Here is a 20,555-nt window from a genome sequence, read left to right as displayed (position 1 = left end):
ATGCCTGGAAAGGCGCAGGGCCCGAGCGCTCTACCGAGTGTGTCCCCTCAGGGCCACCGTCCACAGTCCAGTTTCCGCCTTGTCTTAAAACGCCCACCCCCGTGGTTGCGTCACAGGAGGGCGGGTTCTAAGCAAGTTCGCGGCGTCTATTGGCTGTCCGCGGTGACGGGAGGCGGGGCGAAGCATCGGCGTGACGTCAAGACGCCGCGGTCCGGACGTCGAAACTTAAAGACAGGAGCCAGCCGGGTCAAGAGCAGTCGCGGAGCCCTGTTGCCGTCGCCTGGAACCTCCGCTGACGAGTCCCGGGGTCGTACGGCCGAGGTGGGTATGGCGAGCAGGGGTGGCCGGGCGGGCGGACGGAGACGGCGTTTCCTTCTGGCCTTCCGCCCCGCGGCCCCCGAGGCCTTGGCGGTCGTCGCATCAACGGACGCCGCGCGCGAGCGACGACAGGGTGTGGCGGGGACGCGGACCAGTGCGCCTGCGCGCGGGGAGCGGGGCGGGCGGCCGCGCACCGTCGCGCCTGCGCCATTGGGCGCCGCACCCCCCTCCCCCCCGCGCTCGGAATTCCTGGGCCCCGAGCACCCCTTTCTTCAACTCCCATTGACGCGGCGGTTCCACAGGAGGACCGCGTTGCCCCAGGCGACGGGCCCCCTTGCTCTTCTTCGCCGCCTCGCCCCGCTCCCCGGGACGTGGTGCGCAGGGGCGGCCGGGGCGGTGTCTCCGGGGCCGATGGCTGGGATCGGGATCCGGGCAGGCTGTTCCTCCGTCCGGCGTCCTCGTTTGCTTTCCCTGGGCTTGCGGGACGGCCAGGTGCCCCACTCGCATCCGCGTCTCCTTCCTCCCCTTCAGACCTGCCCGGAAACCTCCCTCCCGAGTTGCACCAGACCTTACCCTAAGTCTTGCTGTCCTGGGTTCCCCCTCAATGCCCCTACCTCTCGGGACCGCCGGTCTCCACGCTCCCCACCCTTTCGCTCACTCCCGTTCCTTCTCTTCTCTGAGGCCCATTCTTCTTTAGGACTTTTCCCGGCTCTAGACTCCTGTTCCTGTCTCCCCACTTGTAGGACTTCTGGGTTCCCCAGCGGATCAGGCTTTTGGACACACTCATCCTTCTCAGTTATCCCCTCGAGTCCGGGTCCCTCCCACCCAGTCTTCGCCCCCAGGGCCCTCCTTCACTTTCTTGCAGTCCTCTCCCTCCCGCTCTTAAGTCCCTAACGATATTAGGGGTCTTTTCAGGCACCCGCAAAACTTTCTGTCCAGACCCCCAGCCAAGAGGATTTGATGCCTCTTCTCTCGGACCTATTGCTATTTTTAGGAACCTCCCGTATAAGAGTTTTCTCTGTCCTTAGGGGACCTTCCGGAAATTAGTCTAAGTTTTCTAAGAACTCCTTTCTTTACTTCAGGGCTCTTCTCTTTGCCGCCTTCTGGCTCAAGGAGTAACTTCTGGAAATCCTCATTTCCTCCCAGGTTTCTCCATTCTCCAGTGTTTTCTCTTCTCTCAAGACTCCTTCAAACACGTCCCTCTTTACAGGCTTTCTTTCAGAAGTCTTTCCCAGCCTCCCAGCCTTAAGCTTCACTCAGACCTTGTTCATTAGCGCTTCCTCCCTACCCCTTGCCTGAGGTCCCCCCAGCCACCCTCTGCCCCTCCTCCGATCTGTCTCAGGGTTTCCCTTGAACCTTTCCCTTTCTTCATTTGGGTTTCAGATCCTTCTTTTTCTCTTTGGGAAATTCCTTTCAACTTTTTTGCTTTCAAATCCTTCATTTTCCATCTAGAGTGCTGCAGGGGGCAGCCAGGGTCTTTCCCTGAGACTGTAGCCCATTTATTTATTTATTCTCTTCAGGCTGTTTACCCCATTGGCTCCTTCCTTCTCTGGCTTCTTGTGAGTCATCTGCTTCCCTTCGCTGGTTTGTGACATGTTTCTTGCTCCTTCTTGATTCTCCCTAATTCGTTTTTTGCCTTACAGTCAGTGAAAAAGCATTCTGGCTCCCGAGGTCCACCCCTTACACCCCAGGGTGCAGATGGCGGCCAACGTGGGTGATCAGCGCAGCACAGATTGGTTAGTGGGGCTGGAGGGATGGCATGGGGGTGGGGGGTGGTGAGAGGAAGCAAGGCCCAGTGTTGGGCTCTGGGTGGGCCCTCACTCAGCATGGGGGTCATGATGCGATCGTCCCTGTGCTTGGGCTGGGGGTGAGGCTTGTGTGGGCTTCATACTCAATTTATTTTATTTTTTTTTTAGTTCCTTATTTTTTCCAAAACAGTGTGGTGATTAACTTTCTGACTGAAGTGGCATCAGACAGAATTTGTGGATTCCTAAAACATTTAGGCCTGCTCGGCCCCAGGTTTTAAGTTCTGTGGATACTGGGCATCTTCTTGTTTGACTTTTAACAGCTGTATGTAGCAGGCGTCTGGTGAAGCACCTTAGGTAGGCAGTGGCGTTCACGGCTCACGGAGAGCTGTGAGCAGGAACTGTCAGCACGCCTCAGGTTAGACGCTGAGGCTGTAGGATTCCAGCCCTGTCGTTTGCTGGCCTCCATCCTGCCCACCGTCTGTGATGGGAGCGGGGGCTGACTCCACGTGCTCTTCCTGCAGGTCCTCTCAGTACAGTATGGTGGCCGGGGCAGGCAGAGAGAACGGCATGGAGACTCCCATGCACGAGAATCCAGAGTGGGAGAAGGCCCGCCAGGCCCTGGCCAGCATCAGCAAAGCAGGAGCCGCCGGCAGCTCCGCCAAGGCTAGCAGCAACGGGCCTGTGGCCGGTGCACAAGTGAGAGAAGTCCCTGCGGGACTGGGAACCCTGAGCGGGGCGGGGAGCACAGTGGTGTCCTCTGGGATCACCAGGGCAGGGCGTTCTGAAGATGCTCCTGGAGCCCTTGAGTGGGGATGCCCGGTCTGTCTTCTCGAGGAGTCTAGGGCTATATGGTCCTCACCGTGGGGAGTCCAGCCTAAGGAGGGAGAGGTGCCTGGGTGGGATGGCAGAGGGGGTGGTCTCCGTGGAGAGGTGCAGCCCCGGCTCCGTCCCTGAGAAGTTAACTCCTGGGAAATGGGGCTCCCGCCTGCAGCGCTCAGGCCTGCCACCCTCTGCCCACAGTACGTGTCGCAGGCAGAGGCCTCGGCCCTGCAGCAGCAGCAGTACTACCAGTGGTACCAGCAGTACAACTACACCTACCCTTACAGCTACTACTACCCCGTGGTGAGTGCCCCGCGGGGCGAGCTCCAGGGCAGCTGATGGACTGACCACAGCAGGGGCGGCTGCAGGAAGACCCTCCCCGGCTTGCGGCCTTCCTCGGCGCACCCCAGGCCCACTCTTGCTCCCTACTCCCTGCCCTCTTGTCCCTGCGCTCCTTGCAGAGGGCTACCCGGAACAGGCTTCCTTGGAGTGGCAGGCCTGCCGCCCACCCTGCCTGCCACTCGGCTTCTTTGCTTGGCCTTCTTTCTTCACTCACTGGGGGGAGTGTTAGGTGCCTGCAGCTGATTTCATCAGAACTGGGTTTCTGTGTGTGCAGTTGTTCTGTTGTGTTTAGACGGGGTAGCGCTCAGTAGATGGCTGTTGAACACGGTGAAACGTGGGACAGAGGGAGGTTTTCATCTTGTGACCTGTAGCATGAGCCAGTTTGGTGCATTTATGCTGTGGAGAGGGGAGGGGTGAGAGGTCAGTGGCGGATTGCCTCTGAGGACTGGGAGAGAGCAGGGCCAGGCCCCCCGCCCTGGAAGGAATGGGCCTGCGGCTGACCCCTTCCTTCCTTGCCCCCGGCAGAGCGTGTACCAGAGCTACGGTTCCCCCTCCCAGTACGGCATGGCCAGCTCCTACGGCTCAGCCGCGCCCCAGCACCAAGGGCCTCTGAACCAGGTAATGCCCATGCCCATCCCTGCAGCCCATCCAGGCAGGGGTATGGCGGGAGGTAAGGAGGAGCCCGAGCCCCCTGGCGGTCAGCAGGGTGGCTGTGGTAGCTAAGTCTGCACCCGAGGGTCGCTCTGAGGTCGGGGTGGGGAGAGCTGCACGCTGTAGGATGCGATGGTGAAAACTGGAGCGAGGGCCGGCCTGGAGCGCCTGCTCCACCCTCAGCGCCCGTTTCTCCCATAGCCCCCCGTCCCGGGCATGGACGAAGGCATGCCCTACCAGGCGCCCCCTCAGCAGCTGCCCGCGGCCCAGCCCCCGCAGCCTGCCAACCCCCAGCACGGGACCCATCCTCTGAGCAGCGGCCCCCAGCCTGGGACAGCCCCCGCCACCCAGCACAGCCAGGCAGGACCCGCATCAGGCCAGGCCTACGGGCAGCACACCTACCCTGAGCCCGTCAAGCCCAAGAAGGGCCAGCAGCTGTGGAATCGCATGAAGCGTGAGCGCCTTGGGGTGGGGAGTGGGGGCACGGGGCAGGGTCCTCTCTTGGGCACCCTGCACCCTGACCTGGCTTCCCATGTTGGGACCACCCAGGCTGTGGGTGTGGCTGCTCGGGAAGGAGGCGGGATTCCCAGCTCAGGTGTCCGGTTCTGAGGGGTGGGGCCAGCTGACCCCAGCTTTTCACGCCCTCACAGCAGCCCCTGGGACTGGGGGACTCAAGTTCAACATCCAGAAACGGCCCTTTCCTGTCACAAACCAGAACTTCAGTTCCACCACGGAGGGCCAGCACAGCGGCTTTGGCCCCCAGCCCAACTCCGAGAAAGTCCAGAACCACAGGTGAGTGCCCACCCATCCCTGAGAAAGTAGACCCTCCCTCCCTGGGTGTTACAAGGAGGGCTGACGAGGGTCCTGGCCCGGGTGTGGGGGCTGCTTCCCAACCAGCTGTACACGCCCGCCCTCCGCCAGGGGGAACCTATCTGGGAAGCCGGACGACTGGCCACAGGACATGAAGGAGTACGTGGAACGCTGCTTCACGGCCTGTGAGTCGGAGGAGGACAAGGACCGCACAGAGAAGCTGCTCAAGGAGGTGCTGCAGGCGCGGCTGCAGGACGGCTCGGCCTACACCATCGACTGGAGCCGCGAGCCCCTGCCCGGGTGAGTCGGGGGAAGACACAGGGGGCCTGGGGCTGAAGGGAGCCCTGCAGAGAAGTGGGCAGGAGGGTTGGGTCCTGGAGCGGGAGTTGGCTGGGCTGGAATTCCGGGGCATGCGAGCTGGGGGGCATGTTATTCAGCGGCCCGGAGCACCTCCCCTTTCTGTACCTTGTTAGCTGCGTGTGATGCCTGGGGAGGTGTCCTTTCTCCTGAAGGCACAGGGCAGGGAACGGGAGGCGCCAGACTGTAATGCTCTGCCCTGCCATGTTCTCAGGCTGACTCGGGAGCCTGTGGCTGAGAGCCCCAAGAAGAAGCGGTGGGAGGCGCCCAGCACCCTCCATCCTCCCAGGGGGGCAGCCTCCGCGACCAGGGGTGGGGGTGCCCAGTCCCAGCGAGGGACGCCGGGGGCTGGGGGCGCTGGCCGAGCCCGAGGCAGCAGCTTCGCCAAGTTCGGCAACCGCAACGTCTTCATGAAGGACCACAGCTCCTCCTCCAGCACCGACTCCCGCTCCCGCTCCTCCTCCCGCTCCCCCACCCGCCACTTCCGCCGCAGGTGCCGGGGTCCCCAGGCGGGCGACAGGGAGGGGAGGCCCCACAGGGACCAGGCCAGGCCTTACCTTCCCGCCCCTCCCTCCGGCAGCGACTCACACTCGGATTCCGAGAGTTCCTGCTCAGGCAACGAGTGTCACCCTGTGGGCCGCAGGAACCCACCCCCGAAGGGCCGGGGAGGCAGGGGAGCCCACATGGACCGGGGCCGGGGTCGGGCACAGCGGGGCAAGAGGTGAGCCTTGAGCTGACGGCGGGAGGGGCTGGTTTGGGGGTCCTGGGAGGAAGAGGGCGGTTGGTGTCTCTGGGGAGCGTCTGAGAGGGCAATGCCATGCCCCTCACCCCGTACCCCGACGCCCCCCCACCCCCTCCCCCAGGCACGACCTGGCGCCCACCAAGCGCAGCCGCAAGAAGATGGCAGCCCTGGAGTGTGAGGAGCCAGAGCGCGAGCTGAAGAAGCAGAAGCGGGCGGCGCGCTTCCAGCACGGACACTCGCGCCGCCTGCGCCTGGAGCCCCTGGTGCTGCAGGTGGGCAGCCTGGAGGGCGGTGCAGCCGACCCTGACTGGCAGGAGCTGCAGATCGTGGGCACCTGCCTGGATGTCACCAAGCACTACCTGCGCCTCACCTGTGCTCCTGACCCGTCCACGGTGCGCCCTGTACCGGTGAGTGCCCAGCGCGAGGGCAGCGCCTCCGTGCCCGGGAGGCCAGGCCAGGGATGGGCGGTGATGAGCAGGGAGCTGCCACACCCAGGGGTGCTGACCCGGAGCTTGCACTCGGGAGACGAGTCCGGGAGGCGGGGCGGCCTCGGTGCCTCCATCCCTACTGAGGAGGCCGGTGCCTACGAGACCTGGTGCGTCCCCGAGGCCCGAGCTGGGCGCACAGGTGCGGGAGGCTGAGGCCAGGAGTGCGCTCTTAGTGTTGGCAGTGCTCGTTTCTAATGTTGACACGCACTGAGGGTCTGACGTTGAGCCCCCACTTTGGGACTCGGGTCCGTGGGCCCCTAGCAGATTTTAGCCCTTCCGACTGGTCCTGCCCAGGTCACACTGAGCCTTACTTCACCTGCCCCAGGTTCTGAAGAAGTCGCTGTGCATGGTCAAGTCCCACTGGAAGGAGAAGCAGGACTACGCCTTTGCCTGCGAGCAGATGAAGTCCATCCGGCAGGACCTCACGGTGAGGTGGGGGCCGGGGAGGGGGTCGGGGAGGGGGCCGATGGGGTGATGCCGGCTCTGCCCTGACGTCCGCTCTCCTGCCATCAGGTGCAGGGTGTGCGCACCGAGTTCACGGTGGAGGTATACGAGACCCATGCGCGCATCGCTTTGGAGAAGGTGAGGGGCGGGCAGGGCCCCACCTCACCCCGGGCTTTCAGCCGTCCCCCTATCCAGCCGTGTGGGGCTCACTCTGCCCCCTCACGCTGTGCCCTCCAGGGGGACCACGAAGAGTTCAACCAGTGCCAGACGCAGCTCAAGTCGCTGTACGCCGAGAACCTGCCGGGCAACGTGGGCGAGTTTACCGCCTACCGGATCCTCTATTACATCTTCACCAAGAACTCGGGAGGTGAGGCGCAGGACCGCGGCCCCGGGCTCCCAATGCGGCCCCTCAAGCCCCCTGACCCCGAGTCTCTGGCCGCAGACATCACCACGGAGCTGGCATACCTGACTCGGGAGCTGAAGGCGGACCCTTGCGTGGCCCACGCCCTGGCGCTCAGGGCCGCCTGGGCTCTGGGCAACTACCACCGCTTTTTCCGGCTCTACTCTCACGCGCCCTGCATGTCTGGCTACCTCGTGGACAAGTTTGCAGACCGGGAGCGCAAGGCTGCGCTCAAGGCAATGATCAAAACGTATGTAAAGCTGAGCTCTGCCCTGGCCCTCCGCCCCTGTGCCCCGCCCTGGCCGAGGGCGCCCTGTCTCCTCCCCCTACCTGTGTGCTCCGCCCTCTTCTGGACCCGCCCCCTTCTGCACAGCCACCTCTCCCCCCCTGCTGCTCTCTGCTCTCGGCAGCCTGGACCCCCCACATCATCCTCTTGTCCAGGCCCCCTTCCTCCAAGGCCTCCTGCCTCCCTGACCCTCCTGAGGCCGAGTCCCCCCAGAGGCTGAGCGCCCCGTGGGGCAGCCTGCAGAGCCGGCCCCGCCCTCAGTAGCTGTAGGCTCAGCAACCGGGCCTTGTGCCCTCCTGAGAGCTCAGATGAGTTTACGGCCAGGTGTCATGGGCAAGCGACGCCGGACGGCCCCCAAAGAGGGTGCCCTCTGCCCTGGGCAACGGTGTGCTCACATCTGTTAGGAGGGAGGCGCCCCAGGTGGGCTCAGGACACCCCTTTTTTTGTCACAGCCGGGGTTGTCCCGGCTTCTAGGGCTGGAGGCCAGGGATGCACTGAGTGTTGAGCGGTGCCCAGGTCACCCCCAGCAGGGCCACCTCCTGAGGTGACAGGCTGCCAAGCCCTGCTCAGAGGTCCCAAGGGCCTTGGGAGCCACGGGGCGCAGTCTGGGTGGGGATGAACACCCACTGAAGGTTAGGAGGCTCCTTGTGGGCTTCAGTGTGGGGTAAGAACGTTTAAGGGTGAGGTAGAGGGTGGGGCCGCGGAAAGACAGGCAGTGGGCCAGACTCAGCAGACCAGGCAGGGCGTGGGCTGCTGCCTGCCCAGAGCACCAAGGGGCCTGTGTCTGAAGGGGCCCACGTCTTTGGCAGAGACCGCCTCCTGTCCCAGGGCCAGTCCCGCAGACGGCCAGGGTTCGAGGCGGGAGGGGTCCCGTGTCCCCACTAGTGCACGCCCAGCGGCCGTGGCCCTGGAGCCTTGCTCCTGGGTGCATACAGCTGGGTGGGCCCACTGCTGGGAGGGCGCACAGAGCTGCTGGCTGGCACCGGCCCACCACCTCTTAGCTGGGTGCTCAGCCTCCTCTGACCAGGGTGAGGCAAGCAGGAGGGGTGGTCCCCAGATAGGGTCAGTCCCAGCCCCTCACATCGACCCCTGCCCTTCGCATCGACCCCTGCCTCCCCGCCCCCCCGGCCGCGGTGGGCCCTCTTGTGAGGGTCTGCGCAGGCCCCCAGCCAGCAGAGGAGCCAGCTGGCCCTTCCCTCCCATCCCCTCCTCCTGTCCCCCGCTCAGGTAAGTGAGGGCGAGGGGGGGCGCAGCCGGGGCTGGGGCCCCGACCCCACCCCGGGCCCCCCCGAGCCGCTGAGGTGGGGAGGCTGCGGGTGGGAACAGGCTGGCAGCTAACGCGCTGAGGAAACCTCTCTGGCGCCCGAACGGGGGCGCCCCCTCCCAGCCCAGGGGGCCTTCCCGCGTCCACTGCCGCCTCATCACCTTCTCCTCTTGTCTCCGTAGCTTCCGCCCAGCGCTGCCCGTCTCCTACCTGCAGGCCGAGCTGGCCTTCGAGGGCGAGGCCGCCTGCCGGGCCTTCTTGGAGCCCCTGGGCCTGGCCTACACGGGCCCGGACAACTCCAGCATCGACTGCCGCCTCAGCCTGGCGCAGCTGCCAGCCTTCTGAGCACCAGCGCCGTGGGGGCGGGGGGCCGGGTTGCAGATCTTGTCTTTGAGCCATGGACTTGGGATGTAAATTAATTCGTGGGGAGAGGGCTCCAGGAAGAGCCCTCGTCCCTGCCCCCGTTTTCCCACCGGGGAGTCTGTACAGAGATTTTTCTACATTTTTATTTTTGGCCTCAGAGGGTCGGGCTAGGGAAGGAGTGGGGACAGCGGAGGGCTGGGGGCGCGGTCTGTAGGCTGGTCTGTCCGTCTGGCCCTCCACTAATGCTGTCTCAGTGTTTTTTCTCTCTCTCTCTCGAGCTCGTACTCCGGTACCGACCCAGCACCCTGGCCCGTCCCATGCCGGGGGGCAGGGCAAGAAGACAGGCCGCTCCGCCCGCGCCCGCCTGCGGTGGGGGCATGCCCGCTGCCCGCCGCCCGCCTGCCGCTCCACAGACTCTTGTTGCCAGCCCTCCGGGGCCTCAGTGTTTGGGGCGAGGGGAGCCGCCTAGAGACTGTGCCCTGCCCTCGGCCCCCGAGCCCAGAAGCCACCGTCGCCGCCGCCACCCGCCACGCCGCCGCCACACTGAGGACTCCGGAGGCCGCCGCGGGACCTCGCCGGCCGGGCCGCCTCGTCTGCAGTTGTATTGAGTTGTCTCCGTGTCCCCCTCCCCCGTGTCTCCCCTGCCCCGTCCTCCCCCTCCTCGCACTCTTCCCTCGGTTCAGCACAGGTAAAGCGGTTACCCTCCCTCCCTGCCTCATGGATCACCAGCTCACGTCATGTTTCCTTCTCTTTTCTTTTTGTGTGTGTTTATTTAAGTTATTTTTCTTCCTCCCCTTTTCTTTTCCGTCTCCCTCCCTCTTCTGCCATGTAACTGGAGGGTGCGATGAGTTGCAAACAGCTGGACTGTCAGGCTGCTTCTCTTGCAGATGTCCTCCTCTGCCTCCCCTCTCCCCCCTCTCCCCTCCCCTTTCCTTCCTTCATTCTTTTCCTTGGAGCACTGAGCACCACTTGGAAGCTTGAGAGAAACCAAAATTAAAGAGAGAGAGAGAAAAGCCACGTGTGCGCTTTGTCCTTGTCTGGGGCCCGGCCCTTATTTCTGGGGTTGACCTCCCAGGGGGAGCTCGGCCAGGGCCTGGTAGGTGCCCCCGGCCCTGCCCACGCGGCACAGCCAGAGTGTCCCCAGGGGCTGGCTCCCCAGCTCCTGCCGCGGGCTGACCTCGGGAAGGCAGACTTGGGCGCCCTGGGGCACCTTGGCCAGGGTGAGGTGGGGGCGTATCCCCCCGAGAGGCTGCAACACCCTCAGCCCCTCGGCCTCCAGCCTCTGGCTCAGCCTCTGGGCCAGGCTCTCCAGGGGTGGGGACGGGGGAGCGCAGAGCACGTGGGAGCCCAGGCACACCAGGCGACCGAACCTCAGCCTCAGAGGGACCTCAAGCCTGGGGTCAGAGAGCGCGTGTCTGAGCGCGGTGACGGCCGCCGCTACCTCCCCGGGGCCCGCCAGCCTCAGCAGGGCCAGGGTCAGGTGGAGGGCTTCAGCCGGCACCGTGAAGGCCGCGCAAGCTGGTGCGCCTCGTACCAGGTCTTCCTGGACCTTGGCCACCTCGGCCCGCAGCTCAGGCTCCGTCACCATGAGCGCCACAAAGTGCGTGGGGCGGGGCTGGCGAGGGCCCACAGCCGCGGTCGCTCCTCGGTCCACAGGCCAGATCCCGGGACCCCACTCCGTTCCCATCTCAGAGAAGCTTTCCGGGGGCTTCCCGCCACGGGTCTGCATGGCCCTGGCGGCGGCGGCGGCGGCAGCAGCTGGCTTCAGCGCCCCTCCTGGCGCCATCCACGGGCAAGCTTGGCCTCCAGAGTCCGCCGACTCCCACTCCTGGGTCCTCGCTAATACGCCTGCCAGCGTCAGGCGCCCAGCTTCGGGGCTTCCCCCATCCGAGGCCAAAGCTGCCCGGAGTCGCGTCTGGGCTGGCTGTACCGGCCCCCCTGCGTCCGTGCCAAGGCGGGTGGCAGCTACGCTGTCCAGTGCGCCTCCGGTCCCGTCCGTATCCTCACCTCCGAGCGCATCTCCGACTGAGTTGGCATCCTCGCCGTCACTCGCCTCCCCGTTCCCGTGCGCGTCCCCGCTCCGGTCCCCACCGTCGTGCACGTCCCCGGGCCGGTGCGCGTTCACGCCGTCGCTCTCGCCTCCGGGTCCGTGCGCGTCCTCGCCGTGGAGCGCGTCCAGGATGGTGGGCCCACGGCCAGCCGCCAAGCCGGAGCCAAAGACGAGGTCGGTGCGCGAGGCGCGGTCCCATACCAGGCGGCCGCGGAAGCGGAAGTAGCGCACCCGGTGCTGCGGCACGGCCAGAACACCCGGCGCGAGCGCCGCTAGCGGCTCGTCCCAGCAGAAGGAAAGGAAGGGCTCCTCGCGCACGCCCAGGAAGCGGTCGACGTAGCCCACGGAGAAGTCGGCCGGGTTGAGGTGAGGGTCCCAGCGGATGCGCTGGATGACGGCCTCAGCCGTGCGCAGCGGCGGCTTCTTGGCTTTGGCCTGGTCTTCGGCCTCGCCTCTAGGCTGCGGCAGCGCCGGCGCCCCGGGGTGGGGCTGGCGGCAGCGGGCGCCGAAGCGGCAGCGGCCTTCCAGGAAGAAGCGGCAGGCCGGCGAGGGCCCGGGTTCTGCAACCGAGACCCCCGCGGGCGGCTCCGGCCCTCCAGCCGCCGCCATAGGCGTAGCGTACGGCGGGCGCGCTCGCCCGGCACGGGCCGCTCCTCGCGGGGTCAGCCCTGCCCGGCCCGCCGTGACGTCACGGGCGCGGCTCCCGCCCCGGCCCAGCCTGGAAGCACCCCGCGCGTGGGCCCGCCCTGCGCCGAGCCCGGGTAAGCCCGACACCTGCGGGCGATCGGGTTATGTTGTGGCCTCGCCCCTGCCCACGCCCCATCGCGTGTGGCCCCGCCTCTCCCGGGCGCGTAGCCAGCGCGGCTCAGCTCCCCTAGGGTTCGCAGGCGCCGCTCGGCTCCCCTAGGGTTCGCAAGCGCGGCTCGCCACTCGCGCGCCCCGGAGAACCTGGTTGCCCCCGCCCCGCTAAGGATCTGCACTGCTGCCACGCTCCTCCGGGCCCCGCTCGGGCCTCGTCCTCCGCGGGAGAACTGGACGCCTGAGGGCTCAGCATGAACTTCTCAGCCCGGATTCCGGGCACCCCTGTCGGCCTCGGGGCGTCCCTTTCCTAGGGGGCCACGCCTCCTCCCGGCCACTTTTCCTGCGCGGCCGCTCCCGGGGTAAAGGGCAGCCCTCCTGGGCGGGATCCACCGGCGGCGTGGAGCTCCCTGGGTCACAGCCCTTGGCCAGCCCCCGGGAAGCGTCGGGCCGAGCCCGGAACCGCGTCCGGCCGGCAGCGGCTCGCGGCCCACTTTGCTGAAAGAACTGTGCAGTGGGAGCGACCACGTGGGGGCTCCGCCCCTGGGAGCCACGCCACTGCCCCTCTTAAAGGGGCCGCATCCAATTACACCAGGACCACCGAATTTCTACCACTATCCACCCGGCGGGTACCAGAACCCCCCCGCGACACACCTGGCTCTTAGGGGCGCCGGGACCCCATCACCCTGTCCCGTTACCGCTCTCCACGTGCAAAGTGAACAAACGAAACCCGGGACACAGACCTTGTCGGTTTATGTAGAAAGAAGTGGGGCGCTGGGCGGTAAGAGCGCAGGGAATGGGGGTGCCTACAGGCCGATGACGTCGTCCGGCTCGAGGTCCGCGTTGGCGAGGCAGCGGGCCCGGGGGTGCTGCGCCCCGGGGCCGGGGTCCACGTCCGGCTTGGCGGCAGCGGCGCCCGGGCGCTCCGCGTCCATGACGCCCAGCACCGCGTCCAGCATGGAGGGGCCCAAATCCAGGTGGAAGGACAGCAGCGGGTCGGCGGGCGCGGGCGCGCGGAGGGCGGGCGGCGAGGCCTGCGGCACGGCGGGCGGCGGCGCGGTGCGCGGCGCCCCCGCGGGCGGCGCCCTGGGCTCAGGGGGCGGCCCGCCGCCGTGGCGGCTCAGGAACGAGGTGTCCCCGAAGGCGTCGCCGCCGCGCCCCACGTGCAACGTGTGCCGGAAGTCGCCGAGAGGCGCGGAGATGGACAAGGCGCCGCGCTCCGGCCGCTTCTTGGGCTGCGCGGGGCCCAACTGCTTCAGCACCGGCATCTGCGGGGTAGGGGCGGGTTAGCACGGCCTCCCCCAGGGACGCTGCCGAGGCCTGCCTGCCGAGTTCCCAGCCCTGGCCTAGCCCGCGGTGCAAAGGATGCTCCGGACACGCACAGCACGACCGTGGTGGGGGGTACGGGGGTTACTCCATTTTACAGCTGCGTAAACTGAGGCCCGAAGTCATAGCTGCTTGATTAAAAACTCAGACTCAAATTTAGGTCTGCCTGTATGTTAACTGCACTTCGAACTAACGTTTGAGGATTTCATACTGCAGAGAACCAGCAAAACACGCTTCACCAAACCTGCAGACTGCTTCCCAAACGGCAGAAACTCCACCTTGAAGACGGGCTCCCCTAGTGGCTCAGACGGTAAAGAATCTGCCTGCAATACAGCAGACCCCAGTTCGATCCCTGGGTCGGGAAGTCCCCTGGAGAAGACACTCCAGTACTCTTGCCTAGAAGATTCCCTGGACAGAGGAGCCTGGCGGGCTAAGGTCCATGGGGTCACAAAGAGTTGGACACGACTGAGCGACTATCACTCATTCCACCCTTAAGACAGAGCTGCCCCTGTCCTTTAGGGGAAGAGACACGGTGCCCAGCGCCTGCCACACTTCTAGAGGCCCGCACACAGTTTTAAACGCTTTAATTTATTATTATTACCTTTCTGACCCTCGGTCCTTAACTGAGGCCGCTGGCCGCCAGCTCACGCAGGGCGGGGACAGGCGCAGGTCTTCCTCTCCGGCACCACCTTCCGGGCCCACAGAGCTCACACAGCCCAGAGGAGGGCAGAGGAGACCCTCTCAGACGAGGGGAGCCCCCCACCCTGTCAATACACAAGGTACAGAAGCCCCTTCTGAGCCGAGGAACGCTGTGTTTTGATTTATTTCAAAATGTCTGGATTATGTTTGTCTTTATACCAACACGGTCATAAAATATAATTATAACATAGATAATTATGTCCATGAAAGCTTTGCCTGGGACACACAAAAGTCATAATGTAGGCTGGCCTGAGGATTCTAATTTGGGAGGTTTAGGGTGGGCCTGGGAATCTGTATACTTGCACATGTACGTGTGTGTGCGTGTGTCCACATGCACGCTCAGTCGTGTCTGACTCTTTACAACCCCATGGACTGCAGTCAGCCAGGCTCCTCTCTCCATGGGGTTCTCCAGGCAAGAACACTGGAGTGGGTTGCCATTTCCTCCTCCAGGGCATCTTCCCCACCCAGGGATCAAACCTGCATCTCCTGTATTTGTGGGTGGGCTCTTTACCACTTAGACCATGCCCCCGACACCCACAGCGTTTTACACAGTGTTTTACAATTTCAAATTATCTGGTTTTGAAACAAGCAGCATAATACCTTACTTCTTGCTAAGAGTAACAGTAATAATAATGCAAAATTTCCTATGTTAAAACATGGCAAGAATGGCATAAATTCCAGTCTGGCAGCACATGAACTATAAACCAGGTGTCCTATGGCCACATGACTTCATGACTTCATGACTTGATGGTAAATAGATATACCCACCAACCTTTGCCCATATCCTGGAACTTGGCTGTTTTTACGGAACTTCTGGGAGGGACTTGATGACCTTGTACTTTTGTTTTAACAGTCACTGTTGGAATAATAATAAACATTCTTTCTATTTGAATTGAAGCCCCACCCTTTGCCAACTGTATGAACTGAGATAAATGATGTGATCGCTTGGCTTGTTTTCTATCTGAAAATGGGTAAAATAACACTACCTTCCTTGTAGGGCACACAGAAACACTCAGAGAAAACTATATTTGTAACACCACCAGTCAATTGATAGTGATAGCATTGGGGGTGGGGGGAGATGTGTCCCCAGACAAAACTGTGGAACAAAATTTAGATTTCATAAAATCCTCTGAAGCAGGCAAAGCATTGTCCTTTTAGTAACAACCACCCTGGGAAATACCAGCTTTTATGTGGAGAAAAATTAAAGCCAAAGGATTTGAAATAATTATAGATGGCTGTGGTCTGAGGGCTGTCCACTCCCCTACTCAAACACACATACACACTTTACATTTATTTCTCTTGAAAAACCAGTCTTGCTTGACCACCTCTATAGCGCTTCTCAAAATTCCCTAACCTCCACCCAGGTGAATAAATATATTTTACTGCAATCTGGAACACAATCACCATTCCTTCCCCACCCCACCCAGTGTATAAGGGAAACATTTTATGAAATGAGACTACTCAGCACATGCTAGGCACTTGGATAGTTTAGATTCTAATCTATAGTATTATTTTGGCCGTGCTATGCAGGACCCTAGTTCCCCATCCAGGCATTGAACCCACACCCCCTGCAGTGGAAGCCCAGAGTCCTAACCACTGGACCACCAGGGAATTCCCTGTTAGTCTTTTTCAACGCTGACCTCTGCTCATTAATGAATCTCAATCTACAGTTAAAAAAAAAAAAAAAAAAAAAATCTGTCTCAGAGCTAGCAGTGCCCCCTGTCTCACTGAGCCATGAATTATAGGTGAAAAAAAGCAGAACTCAGAAAGCCAGCTGCCCAGACTTGGATCTGACTGTGCACATTGCTGGGTTGCTTTGGGCAAATCACTTACCCTTTCTGACCTCACTTCCTCATCTCAAAAATGGAATGTTACTCACAGGATAATTCTTAGTCTCTTTGCAAGAAATAGTGAGGGGGAATTCCCTGGCAGTCTGGTAGTGAGGACTATGAGCTTTCACTGCCAAGGGCACTGGTTCAATCCCTGTTTAGGGAACTAAGACCCTGTTAGCCAACCAGTGCAACAACAACAACAAAAGAATTGGTGAGATATTGCCCCAGGGAAAGTCTCAGCACGGTAGCCAGCACACAGAAAATGCTGTGTGCTCCGGGTTCAACCTTGGATCATCCTCACCTGTCCCAGAGAAGGAAACAGATGCTCAGAGAGGGTATGTGACTTGCCCGAGGTCACAAAGCAGCTCTGCGGGCCTCCAGAGCCCAGAGTTATGGCTTCAGCTGCCAGCTGCCCCATGCATTGGCCCTCCCTGGACCGCTCTCCACCTCTGCTTCCTCTCCCTGCCCACCCCCGACCTTGCCCTCATCCTGTCCTCCCACCACCCTACAGGGTGATAGCTCTGGCATTTTCTAACACTTAGCAGCTCCTTAAGATTTTGATCTCTCACAAGCCATGCAGACAGAAGGAGGAAAACAAAAACAAAAACAAAACACAGCCGGAACTCTCTCTCTCAACCTCACACCTCAGTTTGCTCCTCTGAAAACTGGGAAGTCGGAATGCCTATTTGCAAGGGGCTGTCCTAGAGTGGACTCATGGTGCTGACATTGTTTCCCAAGCACTTACCCTGGGCCAGGCAGGGGTCTAAGTGCTTCAGGCACATGAAGGAACTCATGTAGTCCTCCCAACAGTCCCCTATGAGGGGAGAACCCTGCTATTATGTTCATTTTAGAGATGTGGGTGACAGCTTGAGCCACAGAGAGGTGAGGTAACTGGCCCTGGGTCACACAGCAGCAAAACCCGCCTGAATCTGGAACGCAGCCAGACGAACTCCGGAGCTGGAAGGACGTTGTATCGCTCATGGTCCCCAAAGGGTAGGGCGTGCAGACCCGTGGGAAAATAAATAATGCTTTCATATCAAGGCCAGGGACCTACACCCTTGACCCTGTTTGTTTGCTTTTTTTTTTTTCCATTCCAGGTAAGAACAACGAGTTAGAAATTGTTTTTGAAAGCCACCGCTCCTCCTGGCTAGTTCTGAGAACTCGGGGTGACTGGGGGAGGGCTGGGGTGGGGTGGAGAGGGTGTGGGGAGCATCCATCCACTTCTCCGAGCCTCGGTGTCCCCTGAAATTGAAGGCTCGAATCTCCCTTGTGTGCCTGATGCAATGAGGTCATGCTCGGAAAGAGCCAGTGGCGGGGCCAACTCCGCACAGAGGAGCTGTTGTGTGTGACGACCTCGGGCCGGGCAGAGAGCAGGAGCCGCGACCCTGGACCCGCGCGCCCCTCCTCCCGCCTCCACGCGCCCCCCCCTTTCCTGCCGAGGCTCCAGCTGCAGGGGGAGGGTGGGGACGCACAGCTGGCTCTGCTCCGTCCTCTCCGGGCCCCAGCCCACCCCACATCCAACCTGGCTGGTTCTCAGCCCCGTGGGAGAGGCGACCAGGCGGGCGGCACCCGGACGGCGCAGGGGGACAGGGGACCGGGACCCCACCCCGACCCCCCTGGGGCTCCAGAGCGCGCTTCCTGAGGCCACGTGGCTGCGGCCCGGGCTTCAGCGGCCGCCGTCCTTTCGGCCGTTTGTCTGCCCCGCTCCCCTCTGGACTTGCCTGGGGAGCCCGGGGCCGCCAGTATCCCCTTACCTCGCGGTCCTTGCCGAACCGGACGCGCGCGCTCTCAGGCTCCGGCTCCGCCCGGGACCCGCTCCTCTCGGTTCGGGGCCCGCCTCCGCCTCCTGGTCCCAGGCCCGCGCCTCCCTCCGCCTTCCTTCGGGCGGGATCTCACCTGCGAAGGGCCCGTCAGGCGGAACCTGGAGGGGCACTCACGACCCGGGCGGCCGGCCCGCAGCGCCCCCTGCTTCTCTCTTGGGTCCCGGGAGCCCTGACTCAGTTCCTCCTCGGCCTCAGGACGCGAGGGGGTCCCAGACCATCCCCCGGCCTCCCCTCCACCAGCCCCGGGAGTCTGAGCCCCACGCCCGCCTCCAGACCCTGCCACCTGGTGCCCTCTTTACCTGCACCGGGAACGGAAGCCTCAGCCCCTCTCGGGGGCCATGATGGGAGCCCAGAGGGGCGCAGAGTTCCCGCCCAGTCCCGTCTGGGGCCGAGAGGGTTAAGGCAGTAGGCCCCTCCCAGGCCTCCCTTATCCCCCTCCCCCGACCCCCCCCCCACCCCCCAAAAAAGTTGGCCTCTAGGATTTAAGGACTAAGAAGCCGCGGCGGAAAAGCGGAGGCCCCTCCAGGCTGAGTGTGGGGGCGGGAAGTGGCCGGGACTGGATGTGCGGGTGGAAGGACCGCGGAGGGGGTGGGGGATTGGATGGACGGGGCGGCCCCCCAGCCCGGCCCCTCCCCTGCCAGCCTGGAATTTCCTGCAAGTGGGGAAGTCTGGCTGTTTGGAAAGAGTAATTTCTTCCAGATTGCAGCGGTTGGGGGAGCGAGTGTGGGGCCTGGAAGAGAGAAGCCGACAAGGTCAGGCAGTGAGACCGGCGGTAGGAGCGGGTGGAGGTGGCCGCAGAGGGCGGCTCCCTGCCTGCGTTGGGGAGTTGAAGGTCCGGGCCTGGGCGTCACCTCGCTGGGGCTCCCCGCCGAGCGGTACGAGAAGACTCAGGGTTGGGGGTGGGGGGTGGATGGCGGGAGGACGATCCCCAAGAGGGTGAGTGCGGGAAAAGCCCCACCCCGGGGAGGAGGCCGGCTCGGTTGTGAGCTGGGACGGAGGGGCTGGAGAGGAGGGAAAGAAAGAGGAGGCGCTCAGTCGTGTCCGACTCTCATGGACTGGGGCCCACCCGGCTCCTCTGTCCTTGGAGATTCTCCATGCCAGGCAAGCATACTGGAGAGGGATCTTCCCCACCCAGGGCTCGAACTCACATCTCCGACTTTGCAGACAGACGCTTTACCGTCTGAGCCATCTTTGCGGCCAAAAGCAGGGAGGGTCCTGGATAAGGAGGAGGTGTGGCTTGACTTGAATCTTCCGAAGCGGGAGAGGTACGTGTTTACAGGGTTGAGGACCGGAGGGAGCGGGCCCGGCCGCCAGGTGGAGCCCAGGGCCCTGAGGCCCCGGGTGGAGCCTGGTTTGCCTGGAGAGATCGGGGTTGGAAGCCACGGGGAGCTTCTGATTTGTCCCGGTCGGGTATTAAGCGGGAAAAACAGGGTCAGAACTTGAAGGGGCAGAGAGTCCACTTCACAGTCCAGAAGGGAGATGGGCTGAAACAGGCTGGGACGGTGGCTCAGATGGTAAAGAATCCGCTAGCGATGCAGGAGACCCGGGTTCCATCCCTGAGCTGGGAAGATCCCCTGGAGGAGGGCACGGCAACCCACTCCAGTAGTCTTGCCTGGAGAATCCCACGGAGAGAGGAGCTTGGCGGGCTACGGTCCATGGAGTCGCAAAGAGGCGGACACGACTGAGCGACTAATACTTTTTTCTTTCACGTTCAAGGCAAAGTTTAAGGTGGGGGTGGGAGAGCGGTCACCCAAGATAAATGCTTAAATAACAACAGCATTTTAGTTATTTTCTGTTGATGTTTGGATTCACATTACAGGGCATCATTATAAAGGGATTTAGTATATTCTCAATGTCGTACAATCACCACCTCTGATTCCAAAACACTCATCACCTCAAGCAAACAAAAGACAAACTCCCCCACCTGGTCTGGTCTGCACCTGGTCTGCTGCGGCAGGCTGCCTGCGTCCTTCTGCGGCATTCACCCTGTCTCTCCACCTGAGTCCCTCTTAGGCTTCAAACTCCCTGACTTGCAAGCCTGCTCCACTGTCCTGCCTCTGGCCAGAGAAGGTCCTCTGCTTTTAGGGCTCACGTGATTACGTGAGGTCCACCTGGATAACAGCCGTGGTAATGGCTAGATCTAATGCATTACTCTGTAATCAGTACAAGTTACATGCTGCTGAGGTGTCTGTGCCTTCCCAGTGGCTCAGTGGTTATGAACCCGCCTGCCAATGCAGGGGACATGGGTTCAATCCCTGATCCCAGAAGATCCCACATGCTGCAGAGCGACTAAGCCCTGGAGCCACAACCACTGAGCCTGCATTCTAGAGGCTGTGAACCATAGGCACTGCGCCCTCACGTGGCAACCGCTGGAGACCACGGGCCAGAGCCTGCGCTCTGCAAAAGCACCCACTGCAACGGGAGGCCCTTGCACCTGAATCAGACAGTAGCCCCACTCACAGAAACTAGAGAAAGTCCACATGCTGCAACAAAGGCCTAATGTAGCTAAAAACCCCCCAAGAATCCAGCTGCAGTGCAGGAGACACAGGAGACCCTGGTTCAGTTCCTGGGTTGGGAAGATCCCCTGGAGGAGGAAATTGCAACCCACTCCAGTATTCTTACTTGGGAAATCGAATGGACAGAGGAGCCTGGCGGGCTACAGTCCATGGGGTTGCAAAGAGTCGGACACGACTGAAGCGACTTAGCACACACGCAAACCTAGTCATAGGTTCCAGGGATTTGTGCCTGGACGTCTTTAGACGTGCATTCTGTCTACCCCAAGGACCTGCAGAGGGCAGGTCCCGGGGGATGCTGGGGCGACCGCCAAGCTGGAGAGCCTGGGAGGAGGAGCAGGAGAACAAGAGACCCCGGAGACCCTGATCTAGAGCAGAGGGAAGGGCAGTCAGCCCCACCAGAGCAGAGGGGAGCGCCTGTACGGTCCCTGGGGGTGCCGTGCCCACCAGGGCCCTGTACTTGTTTAATGGTTTGCTCTATC

At 62.4% G+C, this 20,555-nt stretch overlaps 3 protein-coding genes across 13 annotated transcripts; 1 reads left to right on the top strand and 2 right to left on the bottom strand.

Moving 5' to 3' along the window:
- Window positions 1-130: 130 nt before the first annotated feature.
- Window positions 131-10,049, top strand: LENG8 (leukocyte receptor cluster member 8). 4 transcript variants are annotated; one of them, XM_027514670.1, is made up of 16 exons: window positions 136-321; window positions 1,962-2,054; window positions 2,588-2,762; window positions 3,087-3,188; window positions 3,753-3,845; window positions 4,080-4,332; window positions 4,529-4,670; window positions 4,800-4,988; window positions 5,260-5,538; window positions 5,626-5,766; window positions 5,909-6,194; window positions 6,601-6,702; window positions 6,789-6,857; window positions 6,957-7,086; window positions 7,162-7,369; window positions 8,852-10,049. In XM_027514670.1, exons 2-16 carry the CDS (start codon window positions 2,017-2,019, stop codon window positions 9,012-9,014), a joined length of 2,370 nt encoding a protein of 789 aa, XP_027370471.1. In that variant the 5' UTR covers window positions 136-321; window positions 1,962-2,016; the 3' UTR covers window positions 9,015-10,049. The 4 variants fall into 4 exon arrangements, with proteins under 4 accessions (XP_027370470.1, XP_027370471.1, XP_027370468.1 ...); XM_027514669.1 differs by having other exon boundaries at window positions 131-321; window positions 4,532-4,670; window positions 7,162-10,049; XM_027514667.1 differs by having other exon boundaries at window positions 137-321; window positions 7,162-10,049.
- CDC42EP5 (CDC42 effector protein 5) lies at window positions 2,762-19,109 on the bottom strand. Of its 8 annotated transcripts, XM_027514675.1 has the most exons (6): window positions 17,860-18,625; window positions 17,492-17,633; window positions 16,483-16,551; window positions 14,678-14,761; window positions 13,808-13,970; window positions 12,616-13,148 (listed from the first exon to the last, which is right to left on the bottom strand). In XM_027514675.1, exon 6 carries the CDS (start codon window positions 13,146-13,148, stop codon window positions 12,687-12,689), a length of 462 nt encoding a protein of 153 aa, XP_027370476.1. In that variant the 5' UTR covers window positions 13,808-13,970; window positions 14,678-14,761; window positions 16,483-16,551; window positions 17,492-17,633; window positions 17,860-18,625; the 3' UTR covers window positions 12,616-12,686. The 8 variants fall into 8 exon arrangements, 7 of the variants coding, with proteins under 7 accessions (XP_027370476.1, XP_027370475.1, XP_027370474.1 ...); XM_027514674.1 differs by lacking the exon at window positions 16,483-16,551; XR_003506362.1 differs by lacking the exons at window positions 12,616-13,148; window positions 13,808-13,970; window positions 14,678-14,761; window positions 16,483-16,551 and adding exons at window positions 2,762-2,940; window positions 3,442-3,623 and having other exon boundaries at window positions 17,860-18,616.
- LENG9 (leukocyte receptor cluster member 9) lies at window positions 9,158-12,397 on the bottom strand. The gene has a single exon (XM_027514671.1). It carries the CDS (start codon window positions 11,689-11,691, stop codon window positions 10,084-10,086), a length of 1,608 nt encoding a protein of 535 aa, XP_027370472.1. The 5' UTR covers window positions 11,692-12,397; the 3' UTR covers window positions 9,158-10,083.
- Window positions 19,110-20,555: the final 1,446 nt, after the last annotated feature.

Source organism: Bos indicus x Bos taurus, chromosome 18 (genome assembly GCF_003369695.1).
Source record: "Bos indicus x Bos taurus breed Angus x Brahman F1 hybrid chromosome 18, Bos_hybrid_MaternalHap_v2.0, whole genome shotgun sequence".
Classification (NCBI taxonomy): domain Eukaryota; kingdom Metazoa; phylum Chordata; class Mammalia; order Artiodactyla; family Bovidae; genus Bos; species Bos indicus x Bos taurus.
The sequence above is the reverse complement of the archived record's forward strand: the minus strand, read 5'-3'. Positions and strand labels throughout refer to the sequence as shown.